Source organism: Vespa velutina, chromosome 5 (genome assembly GCF_912470025.1).
Source record: "Vespa velutina chromosome 5, iVesVel2.1, whole genome shotgun sequence".
Lineage (NCBI taxonomy): Eukaryota > Metazoa > Arthropoda > Insecta > Hymenoptera > Vespidae > Vespa > Vespa velutina.
Genome location: NC_062192.1, coordinates 1,688,754 through 1,708,700, shown reverse-complemented (window position 1 = coordinate 1,708,700; position 19,947 = coordinate 1,688,754). Strand labels below are relative to the sequence as shown.

Sequence of the window (19,947 nt, the reverse complement as noted above, 5' to 3'; positions counted from 1 at the left end):
AAGTAAGTTTGTATAATTTCATTACGATATTTTTTTTTTTTTTTTTATTGTACAGATATTGTAAATAATTACATATGTTTGTGTAATATTTTATTTTTAAAATATAAGCTCTTTCTAATTTTAAATATTCTAACATATTTTCTCCGTCAATATATTTAATTTGATCAACTTCGTATCATCGAATCTTATCGGCGCGAAATATTCACTGATTTGAATGATCGTCTGCGTCGCAACTAGACCGATTAATTCTCATTAATCATTGTTATTCATTCTTTTCTTTATAATTTTTTGAATTATATATTAAAATCGATTAAATATATTTAATATTATACTTTTACAGATTAATCTTGAGTTTATAATAATAATAAATAACGTAGTCGTTTGAGAGAATATTTGATCATAAACTTTATCAAATTACCGTTGCAGTACCGTTACTCTTTGTCAGATAATTAAACTTAAATACTATACACGAATATATATTTAAATATATTAGTAAAACTTTAAGTCCTTACCTATTCTACTAAGAACGAATTAATCATATGTTTATCTTTGCCCTTAGTCAGATAATCTTATCTGTTCAACAATACCCATAAACATACATAAATACATTGACTAAGCTTCAGATAAAAAATTAGAAAACAATTAGATAAATCAGTATTTCTACTTTTTCTCTTTATTTTTATTCAAATAATCAGATAAATTTATGGTCGTTTTTATTCGGTTAATCATATTTATTCGACAGTACTGACAAATATACATAAATATATTGGTCAAAGTTCAGGTAGATATATAAGAACAATTGGTCAAAATGTGGACATTTACCGTTACAGTACCGTTACTTCAAGTTAATCACTAATCCAGCTTGCAATTGGTCGTAGTTGTAATGAGTTTGTGACTGTCGCAGTTTTATGGTGATGGTTGTTGGTAGTGGTAGTGGTTGTTGGTGTGCTGGTTGTTGGTGGTAGTCTCAGTTTGTTGTTGTCGCAGTTGACCGTTGGTCGTGGTTAGTGACGATCAGAGAAATATAAATACGTGGTTCATACTTGATAATATTTTTTCAACGATCTAATTAATTTAAGAGGATTTTTGAAATCTTTCAAATAACGCATCAAACTACAACAAAAAAAAAGGTATGTGATCGAAGGTCGAGCAGTTACTTTCGGAACGCGACTTAAATGTCGACGATCGTACTGCGCATAGTACCGCAAGAGAGCGTAGCAACCAGTGAAAAAAATGGTGGTTATTTGGGTGTAGTCGGGAGATTTTCTGCAACACAAATGTGAGTACCGGCAGATTAAGGGATTACGAGTGCTGTTTGTCAGTGCACCACAAAGCTAATATGATCAGGTTTATATCGGAGGTAATGAGAATATTAAAAATAAACTGGATATTCGATAATTTCACTTGGATAACTTCGGCATTGGTATGAGGGTACTGTTCGTCTTCGCATGACAAGTACCAACAGTCTTTTCGCTCAGATTTATCAGTCAAAAATATATGAAAAAGTCATAATTTTTCTTGAAATAGAAAAAATTTAACTTCTATTACGCTTCTCTAAAACTCTTACGGTTAGACAATATGTAAAATATATAAGGACACGATATTTTTGAGATAGATGTCACATTATCTCGGTGTCTCTCTATGTGCGTGTACGATTGTGTGCAGTTATTTGATTTGCGGCGTGCGAGTGTATTACTTCCTTCTATCTTCGTGTGTACATGCATACGCTGTGCGTACAGCATGCGGCGCAATGGTGCTTGTGAGATACGTATATCATATATGTACGTAAAGATGTACTATATACCGACCGACTATATACTGTCAACATTTTTCGAGTCTGTCCCATGATACTTAATTACATTCTACGCCTTTAGTGTGGTAAATCCTTTCCTTCGCGGTCCATTTATCTACATTTTGCGTTGCAATTTAAACGACCGGACTAAGATGAATATTTGCATATCTTTGCTATATGATTTAAACTATAGATAGTATGTAATATATAACTTCTGTGCTAATAACGACGATAGTTCCTCTTATATTTATTGGCAAGTGGATGTGATCAGCATTGTTCTATTGATGAAGTTAAATTTATATAATCTGTGTGGTATAGAAATTTTCGCAAGATAGAAGCTGCATAAGCAACACAAATGTTCAGTCTCTATAATAAGTTTATATATATCATTACAATACTTAAAATTCAACTCTAATAGTAATACATTCATAAGTTATAACGAAACTTTTAGCATTACATTTTTTTTCTATGACATATGCATAATATCTTTTTAAATATTTTAATAGCTATATATTAAATATATATAGAATATTTCATATTCTTAAAATACACTTCATAATTGATACAGTTAATACCAAAAGTATTATGTGCACTTAAAATGCACTTATCTTATACATTCGTAAAAAGCACTGAGATAATATAAAAGACTGTTAAATTGAAATAAATATTATAATAAATTTTTATTCAAAGAATAATTAATTAAATTATCGTTTTAACTATATAAAAAAAGTAGATCAATATATATTTAAAACAATCTTTTTTAATTTACTTTAACCTATATTTTAGAAAGTAAATAATGAAATTATTCTTTTTTTTTTTTTTTTTTTTTTTTAATATTTTTCTTAACTTATATTATACTAATATAACAATTACTTATATATATATATATATATATATATATATATATATATATATATATATGTATATATATATGTGTAATATTATATATATACACACACATACACATACAATGTTATATTTGTTGCATATACTGAACATATTAAATATTTGCTTTGAACAGAATATTTATGGAAGAAACACAATGAGGAGTTGCAGTATGTACCCAAAATTAGGACAGGATAATATTCTATCTTCAAATGACCTTTAATCTATTTATTTTTCACTATCAGAAAACTGTTTCAAGAAGTCCTATGTGCAAAATAGAACTGAAAAAATCACGTTCGTTGTGTGCAGTATTTTTTTTTAAAATGTCAATAATTTTGATTTTGCATTATTGCACACAAAGCCAACAAATCTATTGGATTAAAAGCCATTCCTGCAATAAGAAATGTTAAAAACCAGTTTAAAAAAAGACTTAATATTACAGATTATTTTTGTTACTTAGTTCTAAATGGGTCATATCAAGCTTTTTGTTTTAAAATGGTATATACAAAGGACAGCAAATAATTTAAAAGACTATACCTTGGAGTCTTGAAGGTGTTTTATATGGTGATTATAGATAACATTGTCCACACCTCATAATTGTGTATATAATACCTTTACCATGATACTAATATTAATATAGTATTTTTAATATTAACAATTATTAACAATGCTGTAGTCGAAAAATATTTTGGCATAGATTATTATTTAATATAAAAAATATTTTTTTCTTTTTTTCACGCAAATATTATTTTTTATGTTTATATTGAAAGAACATAGCTTGTAAATAGTTTTTTGTTTCGTAGATAATATGTGTTCTATGTTTATTTGTAATATCTAAATAGTTGCACAAAATTATATTTCATATAATCTTTAATTAATTTTGATATATTTTCATTTTTAATCTTTAACATATTTTAATATTTTAATAATTTTTTAATTTGATTTTACTATTTGATTTCAGATTTCATCAAGTGATCTGGCATGACACATTTATTAAGACTTAAGAATTATGGAAATTATGTATAAAGTTAAGATTATTGGAAAAGAAACGTTATAAAAATTTCTTCGATTCTTCGCATCTTTGAAGACAAGCTTATTTGAAATTATTACATCATAATTATTTAAAAAAAGAAATCGAAGAAAAACAATATTAATTACTTATCTATTGAGCAAAAGTAAAAATAATAACATTCAAAATTGATCAACATTTTAACCAGCAAACTCTTATAAGTTGGTTATGTGCAATGCCGAGATGTTGCAATGAAAACAAGGCAGTGAGTTCGGTGCGTAGTAGTCAGAAACACAGCAGTGAAGATATTGTGCTGACACAAACTCAAGCTTTTGCGATTGGAAATCAATTAGATTTGGAGGAAGAGTCACCAGTGGTTGAAAAATCACATAGAAGAGTTCGTTGTGATCTGAGTCCTGTACCAACAAACACGAATTCTAATTTAAATATCAAACTTTTAAATATTAAGGTAAGTTTGTTATAGCGTAATTCAATTGTTGTTTAACAATTTTTTCCTTTTACTTTTCAAAGTTTTTATATAAAAATACCTAAAATATTATTCAGTAGAATGATTTGATCATAATAGTTTTTTCTTCTCTTTTTTTTTTTTTTTTTTTTTTTTTTCTTCTTTTTTTTCTTTTTTTTCCAGACTGATAGAAGTACTCGTCAAGAACATCAGGTGAGCACTGGATCTGGTGGGTACAGAGAACGAGAAAGGGAGGCTAAAAAGAGAGCAGCTATAGGCAATACAGTGCGTGGTCTTCTCTCATCTGGCCACAGCAGGCAGGACAGGTATAATGATGTCTGTATCAAAAATCATGCTTTTTACATTGACACTTATTTATTTATTTATTTTTTTTTTTTTTTTCTTTCTTTTTTGTATAACTTAACGTTTATCTACCTTAACTTTTTATAATAACTTAATAACTAAATGCAAATAAGTTTAATATTTTGATAGATGCCACAATGAAGATTATATCATTAAAATATTATATTACTCTTTTGTTGTTTGATTTTGTATACATTTATGTATATTTCTATTAAGTTTAAGAAAATTGTGTAATGCACCTTTATATACATGCTTCTTTGTACTTCTTTTTTTTCTTTTTTCTTTTTTTGCTCCATAAAAAAAGCACATTCATTTTTAATTTTTTGCAAAATATAATTTTTTAATCTAATTAAAACAAATGATCATATTAATACTGCTTATTTTCATAGTTATGTAAGTTTAATTTTGAGTTTATTTAAATAACTCACAATCGTTTTTATGTTTATGTGTTAGATGTCTTTATATTATGATTTGTTTGGAACTACCTTAAGCTTTATCTTAATATTCTGCATAACATAAATGAAGTTTTAGAATTGAGCATGACTTTTAACTGAATTTTAGGTATGAGACAAACAGGCAACGTTCATCAGGTGGTACCAGTGGTGGCCTGTCTAGTTTATGTCCTAAGCTGGTGGCCAGTGGGGGTGGTAGCAGCCAGGGTGGCATTGGTTTGTCAGTGGGCCACTTAGCCTCTCAAGAAGGAGGAAGTCCTTGTACAGTTGTTACAACACAAAGAACTCACAATCATTCGCATAATCATAGACGCCAAAGAAAGCTATCCATTGTTTCTCAAACTGCTTCTAGCTCCGGTAGCTCTTCTGAGAGAAAGGTATATTTCATATAATAAATATATTATGAAAATTAAAATAAATTTCAATGAATATAAATTTCTTTATATAGACTCTATCAGGCATAAGTCGCTCTTCTGCTACAATCTGCAAAAAGCAAATTCGAATGCAGCGAGCTGATCAAAATGCAGATTCATTGTCTATAACTAGCAACGGTGTTGCAACTAGTTCACCTTCTTCTAAGAAGAAGGTTTTATCTGCTCGTATTTCAGAAAAGTCGTCTCCTCGGAGTCAAGATTCATCCTCCTTAGATCATGAAAATGATCGCAGCTTTAGTGATGCAGAGGAGGCTATTACTGCAACAGAAAATGTGTTCAAAATATCGGGTAAGATTTAATATTTATATATAGATTAATGTATGAATAATATATAATAGATAATGAAAAATATTATTGATTTTCATATTCAGGATGTAGTTCTACACCTTCCACACCAATGAGTAAAGTAAAATCGAAAAGAACAAATAAAGATGAAGTGAATATAGAACCGAATGTACATTTAGAGTGCACAGAATTATTAAAACATAATATCTCGAAAATGTTTTCTGGTATTAACGAGAAGGACACATCTGCAACAGAAATTCCAGAATGTACCACAACAGATACAATAGAGCCAAAAATGAAAAAAGATAATGTTAGCGAAGATTTTGTTGGACACAGCAATAAAAAAATATCCTCGTCTTCTGGTGCAAGTAAAAGAAATAATGATGGGGACAAATCTTTAAGATCTAAAAGTAAATCTATTCCACAAGATGTTAATAAATTACATAATTCTAAAACAATAGAAGAAATTGATATAAAAAGTAATGTAGATCCTACAACAACGTCCACAGAAACGTCCATAAATACTTTGAATGCAAATCCAAGAGGAAAATCATCTAATAATTGCTCTGAATCTGCTACTGTAAATAGTTTAGAAATGGAATCAATGCCTAAAGACTGTAATAAAGAAAAATCAAATGAGGAGATAGTAAAAAATTCCAGATTTGTTACATCCAAAGTTTCTGAAGAAGTGATAGAATCAGAAGGTAAAGAAACAGAGACACAAAGAGTTGAAGATGAATGTGTAACAATTTATGATGAAGATGATAATGGTACTAGTATTAGTGATATAGTAGCAGCTCAAGCACTTCACGAGTCTTTGAGTAAATTAGGGAAAGTTCCACCAATGGATACAGATATAGAAGTTATGAAGGATACAAACTTACAAGAAGAAACAGATGTAGAGAAAAATTCTCAGAAAGAAGGAGTTACACAAGAAGAGACTGTCGAAGGTTTTATTGGCCCTTTGCTCGATGAAAATTTTAAAGCAGATGAAAAATTAAGTCAAAAAGCAATGGCTATGGAAGAAGTACGCAATTTATTAATGAAAGCAAAAATACAAACAGTTGAAGATGATGATGATGAAGAAAAAGCAATAGGTATTTCACCTGATGGAAGGTTCCTAAAATTTGAAGAAGAAATTGGACGTGGTAGTTTCAAAACTGTTTATCGTGGTTTAGATACTCAAACAGGAGTAGCTGTTGCTTGGTGTGAACTTCAGGTCAGTGAAGCATTGTGAAATGTAAAATATTTATAGTTCATGCAAATATGTTTTTAATATTTAAAAAAGATATGATATTTCTTTATAGGAGAAAAAATTAAATAAAACAGAAAGACTGAGATTTCGAGAAGAAGCAGAAATGTTAAAGGGACTCCAACATCCTAATATTGTTAGATTTTATGATTATTGGGAAGTCACGCTTACACGTAGAAAATATATTGTACTAGTCACAGAACTTATGACATCAGGAACACTAAAAACGTAAGTTCAATTTATAGAAAAATATTCTTAGTTTTTTCCTAAATACAAACTTTGTCTTGACATTGGTTATTTATTATTTTAGGTATTTGAGAAGATTCAAGAAAATTAATCCAAAAGTTGTAAAATCTTGGTGCCGTCAAATCCTCAAAGGCCTTAGTTTTCTGCATTCTAGATCTCCTCCAATTATTCACCGTGATTTAAAATGTGATAATATATTCATCACTGGTACTACAGGTAGTGTGAAAATTGGTGATTTAGGATTGGCTACATTAAAAAATCGGAGTTTTGCAAAAAGTGTCATTGGTACACCAGAATTTATGGCACCAGAAATGTATGAAGAACATTATGATGAGTCGGTTGATGTCTATGCATTTGGAATGTGTATGCTTGAAATGGCTACAAGTGAATACCCATACTCTGAATGTACAGGTCCAGCGCAGATATACAAACGTGTTGTTTCGGTAAATTTTTATAGATTCTTATATTACAAAAATTACAGTCTGTTCTTGTAAATTTTAGTCAGTTGTCATATTATTAAACTATATTTAAATATTCCTTATTTTCAAATAATTATGTATATATATATATATATATATATACATATATATATATATATATAATTATGAATGTATAATAAATAAATTATATTTAAGTAATTTTATTTATTCGACATAGGGTGTTAAACCACAGAGTTATGATAAGGTAGAAAATCCAGAAGTACGTGAAATTATCGAAATGTGCATTCGTTTGAAAAAAGAAGAACGACCTCTGGTTAAAGATCTTTTAAATCATGAATTTTTCGCGGATGATATTGGTTTAAAATTGGAAATGGTGTCACGTGATTCAGCTGTAGCAGATGCTGAATTATCGCGTGTAGAATTCAGATTAAGAGTTTTGGATCCAAAAAAACGGACAAATAAACATAAAGAAAATGAAGCAATCCAATTTGATTTCGACATTCAAACTGATAACGCGGAAGAAGTTGCCTCAGAAATGGCTAAATCGAGTCTTATATTAGAAGAAGATGCCAAAGCAGTAGCTAAAATGTTGAAATCACAGATAGCTGCTTTATTACGAGAAAGGGAGGAGCGACGTGCTAAAGAAGAAAAAGAACGTTTAGATAGAGAAGCTGATACAACTACTACATCTGCTGAAAATATTTTACAACAACAGTTAATATTACAGCAAATGCAATTACAACAACAACAGATTCAATCTGGTATGGGTATACCAATACAAGGTCAGGTACCAATGCAATTGCAACCAAGTCAAATACCATTACAACAGCCACAATTGCAATCAACCTCTCAAGCAGGCCAACAGCATAGTTTACAACCTCAACAAGTACAGTTGGTTCAGCAGCCTCTTCAACAACCACTTATGCAGCAACAGACATCAGTAGTTCAGCCTCAACAGGCTCAACAAATACAACAAGCAACACAAGCTGCACAACAAGTTCAATATCAACAACAACCACAATATCAGCAATTACCACAGCAATATCAACAACAACAGTTTTCACAACACGTTCCACAAAATTTGAGTGCGAATTCGCCACAATGCTCCACTCCTCAAAATGTTCAGGCCCAACCCCAGTTTCCTCCAGTAACACAACAAATACAACAACAGCAAATACAGCAACAACAGCAAATACAGCAGCAGCAGCAAATACAACAGCAGCAGCAAATACAGCAGCAGCAGCATCAAATACAACAACAGCAGCAGCATCAAATACAGCAGCAGCAGCAACAAATACAACAGCAGCAACAGCAGATACAACAGCAGCAGCAACAAATGCAACAACAACACATGCATCAACCCCAACAATATATTCAGTTAAATCAAATGAGTGTACCACAGCAATTAACACATCAGATTCAACAACAATTACAATCTCAAGTACAGATGTTGCCACAACAACAGCATATGCATCAACAAGTGCCACAACCTCAGCAGCAAGTACAATATTCACAATCTCAGATGCAACATATTCAACAAGTACATCAACATCCAGTTGGTTCTCCACCAATTCAAAGTCAGCAATATTATCAACAAAATACAACTAGTAGTGCAGGATATACCAGTTCTGGTTTATATCAACAAAATATGCCACAACAAATATTTCACACATATACTACTTCTACTAATCCACCTGGCCATGTAGAAATTTTAGCATCTACTCAGACTGCGCAACAGATTTATTCACATACAAATATTTCTGGAAGCACTGCTCCTGCAACTTCTCAATCATATATACAGCAACCAACTGGACAAGTTCAGACACAAATACCATCAGGAATGAATATTCAAAGTTCAGTACCAGTAACTCACGTACAAAATGCTGCAACTTCTACAATGCCTAGTATTCAAAGTGCCCCTTCAATGCTCTCTAATACTGGTCATCAAGCGCAATCTCAACAAAATATAGTAGTGCAGTTGCAGTATTCGCAAAGTGGTACTGTTATGCCCACTTCTATGCCCATTTCTATGCCTACTTCTATATCTACTTCTATGCCTTTGACATCAGGAATAAGTGGTCCTATACAGACATCTGCTAGTGACAGATCATCATTAACTAAACAAGATACTATGGAATCGGTACAATCTTTGCCATTGGATATACAATCTACTATACATCAAGAACAGTTAAATAATCAACAAATACCAATTGCTAATACAACTACTGTACCACAACAACCAGCAGTTTCAAGTGACGGGTAAATTGATATCTAATTCAAATAAATGTATATGTTAACATATATGTATGCATGTTAATATATTATTCATGCTTTAGAGTTATTTCTGAAAGTTCAGAAAATGTTACAACTTCCGAAAGAAGTAGAGTTAAACGATCTGGTACTAAACGCAAGAAACCGGGTATCAAATTAACAGTCTTGTCAGTGAGTAGCGGAGAAGGACAGTCTATGACTGTTGAGTGTCAGCTAGATACTAGTAAACAAAAAACTGTTACATTTAAATTTGACCGAGATGACATGGTACCTACTGATATTGCTAACAATTTGGTATGTACATTTCAGAATATAATATATTACAGAATGTAATCTTTATACAGTAGGTATAATAATAACGTATATATATATATATATTTTTTTTTTTTTTTTATTATGCAGGCAGCTGAAAATTTGCTACCACAATCTCAGTGTGAAACGTTTATAGAATTAATTGAAGATATCGTGAAACAATTACGTTTAGATCCGACGCGTGCTTTACCTTTAGTAGCCCATGGTCCACCAGATCAATCTGCCGGTGGTAGTCCAGTTACAAGTCGTCGCCCAAGAGATCGAGACCACAGTCTTGATACAGCTAAGGTACTAAGATCTACCATAGTTTCTTCTTTTACTAGAAAATAATATATTTCATTTAGATTGTAAAAATGGAGTACTTTAATGAAATCTACAAACTATGAAATAGTTTCTTTGCAGATATATACACTGCTTACAAGGTATTTAATTATAGAACATACGGTTCAATTACTTTATAAGTAATTATCATGTAGAAAATCACATGATAATTTAGTGATATAATTTTTATACATTACATTCATTTAATATAATATAAATTATAGAAAATAGGATAAAAGTCCTTAATTTGATAAAAGTAAAAATTCATTGTAACTAGCAATGAAAGTTAAATAAAGTAGCCATTGAGCGTGATGGTAATATGAACGATTAGGTGCAAAATATGTATGTTTTGGATATAATAGAAAGAGTGTACATATAATTGGTATATGTGGTTTTGGACGCAGCAGGTGAGACATGGCTCGCTAACTCGTCAAAGCAGTCACCGATCGTCGTACAAAGTCCATCGTAGGCACCGTTCGGTGAGTTCATCATCCCCGCCATTCCTTTTCCCATTTCCTGTATTTTGTTGTATATTCCTATTTATTTATGTATCCTTTCTCATTTTATCGAGCCATGAGTAACCAAAGTATCTATATATTTTTTATGTAAATTATAATGTATCAGTTCAATCATAATGGTTTTTTAATATCAACAGAGCACCTCATATCATCTGTACAATGGTATAATTAGGGAAGGAAAGGAAGAATATATATAGTATCAAATATATACGTGCGTATGTGCTGCGTGAATGTGTGTTGGTGATAGTTTAATTTATATATCTCCTATTTGTCATTCATTACTAGTATATTATTTATAAGTAGATATATTATAAGATAAGATATATATATATATATGTTGGTACATCGAAACTTTCTGAAAGCTTCTGAATACATTCATAAAAATGATATTATATTTTTTCAGAGAGACGAAACTTCAAACACTTCTACTCCTACAAAATTGTTGCCAATCGATCAAATAATATCACATATTGCAAGTTCTTCTTTGGATAAGCAACAAAATGTTCCAACAACTGATAGCCAAGGGGTTACTGAATGCACATCAGCAGAAGCATCTAGACGATCATCTACATCTACGCAAAATACTGATACATTGACACCAACTAATATTCCAAGTGATCTTACTGATCCTCAAGAAAGTGGAATTTCTGTAACATCTGCAGATACAGTTTTGGAAGCGACTCATATCGTTCAAGAAGATATTAATACTTTTTCAATTGCTCAATTGCCAGCAGCATCTACTCAAAATCAAGTAGAAGATGTGAATGCTTCTACATCTCAAACAAATGATTTAACGAAAGATGATACATCAAAAGAAATTATAGATATTCAAGAAAAAGATCTGAGTAAGGATATAGCAACATCCGATGCAATTTCTATAGAAACGTCCACGATAACTGCTGCACCAATACGCAAGATATCTCGCTTCTTAGTTAGTCCTGTGGTTGAACAAAAACAACTTGCAAGTGAAACAGAAGCTTCTGGTATAACAGAAAATATAAATAATACTATGAAGGGAGATACTACAAAACCTGAAGAAACAGAAGTAACTACTTCAGATACACAAGCTATGACAGTAGAACAACCATCTAACGTTGATATAAATTTACCTAATCTACAACAGCCTGTAGATCAAATGGATAGTACTCAGCATACTTTACAACAACAATTTAATCAACAAACTGCTGGAGTTCAAAACATTTCTCAGATGGCAATACCAGGGCAATTACAACAAAATATAGGTGCTGTACAATCGAATCAACATGTTATAATGCCTAGTACCCCAATTATACAGCAAGTAACTCAACAGGTACATCAGTCGACTGTTCAAAATTTCACTACAATATCACAAAAAGAAATGCAATCTCAACAAATACAAACGAGTAGTGGTTTAAATACGCAAACACAATATCAAAATCAATCCACTGTGCAATCAAATATTATAATACAACAACAACAAATTGCTGTGCAACAAAATGTAACTCAACAACATATGCAAACAGAACAAAATCAATTACAATCTCAACGACCTGTACATCAATATTTACCACAACAACATCAACAATATGTGATACTTTCTGGACCTATACAACAATTGCAACAGTCCAATGTAGATGAAAGAAATCGTAGGATTTCTAATATTTCCACTACGTCTAATGTGTCAACAGAATCTCAAACTATCGAGGTAGCTAATATATCTGAAGATAAAAGATATTCTACAATGATGTCTAATACACCTATTCAACATGTACAACATGTACAAATTGGTCCACAAGATAGTTCTACTCCTATAGCACAAGGAGTTCAAGATCCTGGGCAACATCAAGCAATGCCTCAAAATATCGTACATGTTTCAGGAAATATACCTGTTCATATGCCAGTTCCTGTCACAGTGCCAGTTCATCCTATTGTTTCTACTGAATCTGCTCATAAAGTTGTGCTTAAACCAAAAGAGGTATCTTCTACACTTCCAGATTTAGCACAAAATTTAGCTAATATCTTATCTAATCCAAAATCAAAATCTGCTACACCACATGGCTTGAGTACTCATGAACCAAATATTAACACAACTGCTGTTAATACAAATGTTATGGATTATAAACCTGCACTACAATCAGAACAATATTTCCAACCTATACAACCTGAAATAAGTCAATTGCCAATACAACCACAAACACAGCAAAATTTTCCAAACCAACCTATGCATCAAGTTCATCAAAACCTACAAAACGTTCAACAACCATTTCAAAGTCAGCAGTTACCTCATCAAAGTTCATCTTTTTTACCACAGGGAGCTCAGTTAAGTGTTCCATTACAAACTGATTCTCAATTACAAATTCTGCAACAAAATGTATCAACTCATACAATGTCTTCTCAAACAAAATGGATTGGTTCTACTAACCAAAATATATTGCCTCAAAATCTGGCAATGCGAAATGTTCAACCTATACAAACTCAACCGCAGCTACAACAAGTAGCACCTGTCCATCCACAAATGCAGCAAATACCTCAAGATCAAGTTCATGTAGAACCTGCTTCTATATCTGATCAATCTCATTTACATTTAAAACTTCCAGAACAGCAGCAAATAGGAAAAATATTAGATACAGAAGTTCATGATAGCTCTAGTGGCTGTGGAATTAGACGTACGAGCTCTGATTGTCAGTTATTAACTTCGGAAAATGAAAATTCAAGTCACGATGTAACTCCAGAACACACACTTGTAGAATCTGTAGATCCTACTTTATTTATGCAACAACAAATTATACAACAACAGCAGCAGCAACAACAGCAGTATCAACATCGTAAACTGAGTCAACAAAATTCATTGGATAAAGTATCAGATATAAGCAGTGTGGGAAGTACTAGTGGAACTGGACCACAAACAATAGCAGATTTGCATCAAAAACTTGTTCAAGTAACTAGTCAACCATCTGAATTATTAAATGTTGGCACACCACCTATAAGTTATCCAGCTACACCTCACAGTCATCAAGTAATGGGGGGATATGATGCATATATGCATTCTTTACAACAAAAGTTGGTTAATATTGGTATGCCAATATCATCCTCACAAAATATAGTACAGGTAATATATTACAAATTTGATAACTCTATTATTAATATTACATAATTATTTTTTAAATTAAAGGGTCCATTATCGCCTCAGACTACAATACATTCTACGAGTGCTGGTATTGATTCAAGTGTGGTGACAAATCCTGAAGGACCAATAACATATCAAGATGCTTCTTCTCAGCTTATATCTTCACAATCTGTAAGTTACATAAAAAATAAATAATGCTTTAAATAATGATTTTATAATTCTTTAAATATTATAATCTCTTATATTTTGTATTTAGCACGTGGAAGGCTCATTGGATAGTCCTATACCAGGAAGTCAAGGAGGACCTGAAAACATGAGTCCGAGTAAAGAAAATATAAAAGTACGAATTCAAAGACCAGGATCTCGCCTTCAGGAATTGGAACAAGAATTAGCAAAAATTCATCACAGAGGTCCAGTACTTCCAACAACTTCGCCTCAACCGTTAACACCTCCTGTACCTGTTATTAATCCTCCGTTGATACAACCAGCGTTGCAACAAACACAAAATTTATTAACAACGGTTCCATCAGTACCTGTTGCCACTGTTACACCAAATATTGTGCAGTCTCGCTCTGATACGAACACACCCGTACAAACAGAACTACAAGATTCTGTTTCTGAGGTATTTTATGCTTTCTAATATTTGTTTAAAGAAACAATCGCGTATCGCGCGATATAATGCCATATAAAATACAAGAATACCATTTTTTACAATTAAAAATATATTATCTCGATGTTAACAGAAACCTGTAACACAACCTGTTAGAAAAATTTCAAGATTTATGGTATCTAAAGTAGCAGGACCTCCAAGCTCTGCTACATCAAATATACAGCAACAAGAAATTAAACCGTGTCATCCTGATGAACAACAAAGTAAGATATTCAACATGAATAATAATAATGCATCATTAAGATTTATTATATATATGTATATATATAATAAAATATCCTCTAATTGTTATAGTAACAGCGGCAGCGTATATGGTACAGAATCGAGAAGGGTCCATGCCCCCATTACAAGCAACATTAACAAGTAATTCTCTACTTGCAGAGGTAATGATAATAACATTTGTGCGTAAAAAGATCATATTAATATTATTATATTTATAATGATAATATTAAAATTGTATATTTATATGCAGTTACAATTAGAGAAAGAGGAACGGGCATCAACTTTAACACCAAGTGAAGAATATCAATTACTTATAAAAAGGTACAAGTTTATAAAAGAATATTTATCGAAAAAAAAAATATATAGCAAAAAAAGATTACAATAAATTTTATTATTTAGGCAAACTATGGAATTAGAAATACTCCAGCGAAGGCATCGAGAAGAATTAGAACGCTTTCAACAACAACAACTACAATTATTAATTCAGCAGCAACAGCAAGCAAGTGCATTACACCATCAACATCATCCACTTCTTTATCACACCGTAGCTACTAATGCAGCGGCAGGTCAGTTATATCATAGTAAGAATTTAAACTAATATACATAATTAAAGTCTGTTGCAATATGTATGTAAATATATATATATCTATATATTCTACATACTACAAATTTTTATAATTTATCCAAGTATATAAGTATGTCTAAGAAAAAACAAGAAGATCTAAGGTATTATTTACAGCAAATTTTTAATATAAATTCTGAAAAAAAATATTTATTTGAACTTTTCATTATATAATTTTTTATACCATAATTTTTAAAGAAGGGATATATCTATTTATGTAAATATAGGACAAGGAAGAGCACCAGGTGTAGATGATCATTTAACATTTAGTACAGCCCCACAAACTCCATTACAAAAAGGCATCAGCAATTGTCCAGATACTGATGAAACCTTAAGGTTAGCCATGCAGAAGCTTAAACAAACTCCACTTCAACTTCAACAGCAACAAACAGCAGCCAGCATACAACATGCTTATGTTATCCCAATTCCAGTAGTGCCTTCAGAAAGTATGCAGAATATTTCTGCACAACAGAATATCAACTATTCAAGCGAAACCTCTGATACATCTGATTCAGTAAATAATCCTGTGATTATAAATTCGAATCAATGTCAATTTACACCAATAATACCAGATGCAACAAACGTTACTTCTTCTGCAAGTGGAGCTTTAGTTGCACCAACACCAATATCAGGTTCTATTGGAAGTGGAGGATATGTTCAATATCATGAGGGTCCTTCGTTAGCAAACTTTCAAACATTCAGTTGCACGTCGCATGCTGGCTTCTTTTTACCAGCTGGATATCGTCTTATATATGCGCCTACTGGAACCCCTCAGTCTCAACCAGCGACCCCTGCCACTCCACAAATAGGAAGCTCACACGATGGTACGCCTCCTACAGAACCCCAGCATTGTTCTGAAAATATAACTATTCTTCCTCAAGCAGATCAATAACGCAATACACAATTCAAAATATTCTATACTTTCCAGTCAATTTTTCCACATAATACATTCTTTATTTAACGTTGAATATTACTATAAAATTATGTATTATTATAATTATCCTTTAATATGATATGCTCCAAACATGATTATATCGGTCATACATGAGGTGCACACATATGAAAGCATATATAGAATGTATAGAGCAAATTAATAATGCTGTCCCATTGAAAAAATTGGTCGGTATAAAATCAGTTACTCTATATAAATTTAAGGAACTCATTAACTGATATTATACCGACTAGAGTTTAGTTAGGCAGCAATAATGATGCCCTTTGAGCTTGATGTGTTATGACATTTACGTATAAATGCATAGAAGATATTCTTGTTACCCGCGCACCAGCAAAACATTAATATTTGGTATGTGCCTCACGATTGAAGCAAGATTGAAATTAAATATTTCAAGGATATTTTGAACTGACGTAATAAGTTTCTGAATGGTAATATGAAAGCTGGGGATAGAGGCCTCTACATTGTATAACTGTGCTTCGATATTAAAAGCAAATCTTCCATTACTGGAATGCTTAAAGGACCTTAAATGCTCTCAATCCTTCAAATGGCACAGTCCATATTAGTACAGGCCTCAGCTAGTCTTACGATCGAAATGGCATGTAGCCATTCTGCTCGATTATATGTATAACTGTTAATGTATACTGAATGCTTCAGAGAAGGGAATGAAAAAAAGGAAGAGAGAGAGAGAGAGAGAGAGAGAGAGAGAGAGAGAGAGAGAGAGAGAGAGAGAGAGAAAGAGAGAGAGAGAGAGAAAGTAAGGAAGAGAGAACGTATGTTTACTTGTGTGTGTGATGTATGAATGTGTCAGATGGAGGCAAACAGAGAAAAAATATGATTAATATAGTCACTGTTATGCTTTAATGTATTTCTAGCGATTTTACCTATTTCAATTAAAGAGCAAGTGATGTGTTACTAGTTAGCAATCCTATATATCTTATCTACTTTTGAGTACTATTACCATCTTTTGCAATTAAGTATAATTGTGTTTAGTACCTTTTACTTTATCTATTATATCTTCAAGAATTTTATTAATAGTGAGATAAAGATTTCAAAAAGTATACAATCAGAAAACTGCATTTCAGGCAATTCAGTGACAGATGAGATAAAAGATCATATGAAATTCATCCAAATTTGTTCTATACTATAAAGATAAAAAATTTTTATTTTATGTTTTTTCATGATTTCTTGTCTCAAATGTCTATATAAACATAGTTGCTTATAAGATGAATCACAAGATCATAAGTTTTGTTTGCTAAACTATGCATACAACCTGTTATTTTTAATAATTCTTCATTGCTTTAATCAACTTCTCATCATGCATTGCTTTGCGAAAAATATGTGCTTAATAAAATTTATTGCAAAATTTTAAAATGAATAATAAGCACATGTGGTATATTTGATACTTCTGCATGATGCAGAATGATATTAAATTTATATGTTGTATAGTTATAAGAACTTTTTTAATAATCATATCAATTGCCTGGGAATGACAAAAATGCTATTGTTACTCTCACTCCTTTCTTTTGTTCTCATGCACTATTCCACTTGTTTTTTACTTTCAATTAATGGTAATTTTGTTACCTTATTCCTTTTGTACGCCAAAATATATGTTTTCTTAAACTAATTTAATGGTGATGGGATCCCTAATCATCTAGTAATGAAATTGCTTTAAATATGGTCGTTTCTCTGTTATGCATTTTACTTGAAAAATCTTTGGTGACATGGTTTAACGAGTATTCAAAGTGATTTTTAAATTTAAAATTTATTTGTGATGACTAAGATCAGGAAACATATAATTTATAATCGTTTCTTTTTTATTTATTTATTTTTTTTTTTTTTTTTTTTTTTTTTTTTTTTTTTTTTTTTTTTTTTTTAAGATATCAGGGAAGATATAACATTCAAAATATAATTCAATATATTTGATATGATACAATACATTTCTGTATAAAATCATAAGTTTATAAGACTTTTTATAAAACATTTTTTTGCCATTTTACCAAAGACGCCTATCATGAATATTAGGCAGTATATTGTATAATGATTTTGAATTCACAGTAACTACACTAGTCAACAAGGTTTTTTAATTTGATTCAAGTAATAATATCACATTTTAGCGAATTCATTTTAAGAATTTTTATTTAAAAGATTGAGAATTAAAGTTGCTTTCAATTTTAATTTGGAATGCAACTACTTGTGGAAGCAGCTGTTATATATTTTTTTTATTCAATAGATATTGTTATATAACTAATACATTTTGGTATGAAAAGTGTGAATGTAATCATATTATATGGAGTGTGTGCCAAAGTGTCATTTTAAAAAGAAAATATTAACTTCGTATTAATTATATTGACAATTAATTAGTATAGTTGAATATTCATTCACTTTAACCTTAATTTTTTGTGTATTTTTATTTATTTTTGTTTGTTTAAAAATTTTACTATTGATTTTACAGAATATTTTATCAAAAAATATAAATAATACGTTTATATACTCTTTGATTTTCTAATAAGAGAAAAACAGCCTACACACGATTAAAATAATTTCTTATATTTATAAAATCGTATTTTCATATTCAGAAAATGCGTTAAACTTATACCTCAGAAATAATAAGAATGGAAAATATTGTTGACTAGTGCTTCTTCCTAGTAGAATAATAATAATGTGGTATTGGACTTAATGGAATTGAGCTTAATAAAAGATGGTGTTAGATATCATAAAATAATTTTCAGAGACTGCCTGCAAAAATTAAATCAAGTAATAGTAAATATTTTCCTATATTCTGCAATTTGCATATAATACTATGTGGATAATAATAATATTCTGTACTGAGTTTAGTTTCTCAAATTTTTTTTGAGCTAGACGCAATAGGACAAAGGAGTGAGACATTTATTAATTATTAGAAGATAATTTTTAAATGTGCATGAAAATAATGAAATTTTATTCAATAGAAATATATTATCTAATTATGTTATATGCAATATGTTATCTATTCAAAAATCTTGATAATTTTATTTAATACAGATAATTTAAAATATCGCTTAATATCAATCATTCAAAAGTTAGTCTATTTAATGTTTATTGTCAAATTTACATGTAAAACTTTCTATATGTTAATAATTTTTTCAATTATATAACGCAAAATTAGAATTTGGAAAAGTTTTTACCCATCAATAAATACTTAAGAGAAGAATTGCGCATAAGCAGATATATGCTAGGTTTAATTTGATTTCTTCACATTTCTACAGGAAATATAAATAGTTTTTTTCTTTTTATTTGGATTGAATTTTGCTAGCTTTGCTTGTAGTCCTATACCACAAAACCTGCTTTTG

At 30.6% G+C, this 19,947-nt stretch overlaps 1 protein-coding gene across 9 annotated transcripts; it reads left to right on the top strand.

The window, feature by feature from the left end:
* Positions 1-910: 910 nt before the first annotated feature.
* LOC124949536 lies at positions 911-17,548 on the top strand. 9 transcript variants are annotated; one of them, XM_047494756.1, is made up of 21 exons: positions 911-1,130; positions 2,814-3,241; positions 3,639-4,155; positions 4,336-4,478; positions 5,077-5,344; positions 5,416-5,689; positions 5,773-6,905; positions 6,994-7,166; positions 7,249-7,627; positions 7,842-9,883; positions 9,961-10,189; positions 10,298-10,495; positions 10,933-11,007; positions 11,450-14,134; positions 14,198-14,323; positions 14,409-14,774; positions 14,896-15,025; positions 15,117-15,205; positions 15,295-15,365; positions 15,444-15,610; positions 15,894-17,548. In XM_047494756.1, the coding sequence occupies exons 3-21, from the start codon at positions 3,922-3,924 to the stop codon at positions 16,556-16,558; spliced, it is 9,447 nt and encodes a 3,148-aa protein (XP_047350712.1). In that variant the 5' UTR covers positions 911-1,130; positions 2,814-3,241; positions 3,639-3,921; the 3' UTR covers positions 16,559-17,548. The 9 variants fall into 9 exon arrangements, with proteins under 9 accessions (XP_047350712.1, XP_047350711.1, XP_047350717.1 ...); XM_047494755.1 differs by having other exon boundaries at positions 911-1,279; XM_047494761.1 differs by having other exon boundaries at positions 911-1,360; positions 10,936-11,007.
* Positions 17,549-19,947: the final 2,399 nt, after the last annotated feature.